Here is a 2,500-nt window from a genome sequence, read left to right as displayed (position 1 = left end):
CCCTCCAGTCTCCCTGAACGAGGGTCCGTAAACGGCGGCAAATGAAACCAGAGTTGGTTTCCCACTCAGGACGTCCTCTGTGGAGGACCCTGGAGGACGGGGGGGGGGGGGGGGGGGGCGCTCAGTCACACCTGGAAGATAGAGAGGCTTCCTCCACGACCGGGAACGCTTGAATACTAATGATGGCCAAGGCTACCACCCAACGACACACACACACACACACACACATCCCAGTGCATGTGTGCCTGTGCGTGTTTGTCGGATACGTAAAGATCTCCAGACCTAAGTGTCGACAAACGCAGGCTTGCCGTGGCGTTGATGACTACAGTACTTAACAGTTTGGAGTGTTGGGCGTGTGTGTGTGTGTGTGTGTGTGTGCGTGCGTGTGTGTTGTGTTTGGATGTGTAGCCTGCAGGTTAAAGAGAGGGGTGAGACAGAGAGGGGGCCTCTGCTGCTGGGGATATCAAGTGTAAAATTGGGCACTCTTCCAAACACACCTCATCAAAGGAGTCCATATAGCCACATACACACACTAGCGTGCGCACGGACGCGCATGCACACATGCATGAACATTCTTCCTCAGACAGAAGTGCTGGGAACGATTTTGTTCCCGTGCAACTGAATCCCATGCTGACTTTATGTGGTGGCAGAAGAGGGTTAATTTAAAGGGACCCTAATTAGCCAACACATCTCGCTATGCAATGCGGGACAACTTGATGGCTAACGTATACAGAAATGCCCATTTTCAAATGCTGTTTGAAAGAGCGCCCCGCTTAAGCTCCTCGTCTGAAACCCCTGCTTCCTCTGCCCTGTTTATCTCTCCTTCCAGCAACAACGGAGGCTGGATCTGCTGACCATCACAAACCCCGGTGAGTCCCGCCGAGACCTTCCCCCGCCGTCCTTCACGCCATCCAGCTGCTTAACGTCCACCCTATCTCCAGCCATTAAGACTCCCATCAAACGGCCATTACGTTTTTATTGGTGTACAGTATATACGGGCGCACATATCGTCCAAGATGGAGCCGCAGGGAAGCCGTTTCCCGCCCACTGATAAACGATCGGTATAAGAGAAGGGATTAGGTTGAAGTGCGAGGACGCAGCGTTTCGACAACAACGCGTCCACACAGCCCCCGTGCACCAGGGCAGGGAGCTGATTTGTCTCTGAGTGGGGCGGGACGTCACTGATTGGCCGAGATCAAGTGCGGTGGATCTGAAGTCGTTAGATGGGGAGGTGAGTGTGGTGACTGCACGTGGCCGGGGCCTGATGTGTGTTTCACCTCGCTGCGATGAAGTGTCACACTCTGGCGCCCCCGTTCAGAGACGTTGTGCTTATCAAAGGTTTATTTCTGTCGTCGGGGGGAAAGAAACACCCCATAATACCCCTTTTGCCGATATCGATTTGAAGGAAAAATAAATGTTTGTGGAGACCAGTAGACCATCTTAATGGCACCCCTGTTCCAGCAATATCACAACGTCGCAACGCTGGTTAAAAAACAAAATGGATTTCTCTACTTTTTCTACTTTTCACACTTAAGCCACAAGACACTTTGCAACCAAACAATGAGAGTGTTTGTCACTACGTCTTTTTTGCTTCACTCGTTCCAGTCAAAATCCGCTGTTTGTCTCAGCCGCCCTTGTATTAAAGTTAACATTGTTAAGCCTGAAGGTGAGAATGTTTGTTCCTTATTCTTGTTTTCCTCACCCATTCAAGTCCAAATAATACAGTTTATAAATAAACGCAGTTTGTCTCATTCTCACCTTCAGGCTGCACCATGTTAACTTTGTTACACGGGCATCCGCCATGTAGATGGAGCCATCAAAACTGGCAAATGTGTTTGTTTTGATGTGATAGAGTTTCATTAAATCTAACGTCTGTCTATTAACTTCCATAATATACCCTTATTACAAGCCAGCTTGTGCTTTCAACGATGATTAGCATTGCACGTGTGTGTGCGCGTGTGGATGTGTGAGCATGTGTGCATAGCCTGTGTGCATGTGCACATCCCATGCACCATGTGTACCTGGGACCATGTAGAGGCAGCCATTTGCCCATATGGCTCTCCCGGTGTGAGTGGATTCAGTGAAAAGCCTTCCAGTCGTCTGGCTGTGAGGGGCTGATGTGAGGAGCTGCATGCCGGCAGTCTGGTGGTGGTTGAGTATGGTGGTTGAGTTTGGTGGGTGGTGGTGTTTGTGTGGTTAGCGTTAGGGTGAAGTGGTTGTGGGGTGGTGTATGCGTGGTGGTGCTGTGAGTGGTGGTTGTGTGCGTGTGATGGTTGTGTGTTGTGGATGTGTGTGTTGTGGTTGTGTGGTGCTTGTGGTTGCAGCCAGCCGTGGACGCAGAGCGGGGGGAGCGGAGCGAGAGGCAGAGACAGATGGGGACGGTGTGGTGGGGGGGTGGGGGGATGGGGGGGGGTGGTGCAGAGGCCCATATGCCTAAAGTATCTGGATGCTCTAATATGCTTTGATTAGAATAATGTTTATGTGCGGCACACGGAGACCG

General features: G+C 51.2%; 1 protein-coding gene across 1 annotated transcript in view; it reads left to right on the top strand.

Annotated features, from left to right (window-relative positions):
• The window catches only part of agbl4 (AGBL carboxypeptidase 4), a gene marked incomplete in the record, with an annotated part of 238,584 nt that overhangs the window by 153,532 nt on the left and 82,552 nt on the right, over positions 1-2,500 (top strand). The window contains 1 exon segment of the mRNA XM_030372609.1: positions 830-869. Within this exon segment, the coding sequence (XP_030228469.1) occupies positions 830-869 (40 nt within the window).

Source organism: Gadus morhua, chromosome 12 (assembly GCF_902167405.1).
Source record: "Gadus morhua chromosome 12, gadMor3.0, whole genome shotgun sequence".
Classification (NCBI taxonomy): Eukaryota; Metazoa; Chordata; class Actinopteri; order Gadiformes; family Gadidae; genus Gadus; species Gadus morhua.
Note: the sequence above shows the minus strand (reverse complement) of the source record. Positions and strands in the feature narration are given on the sequence as shown.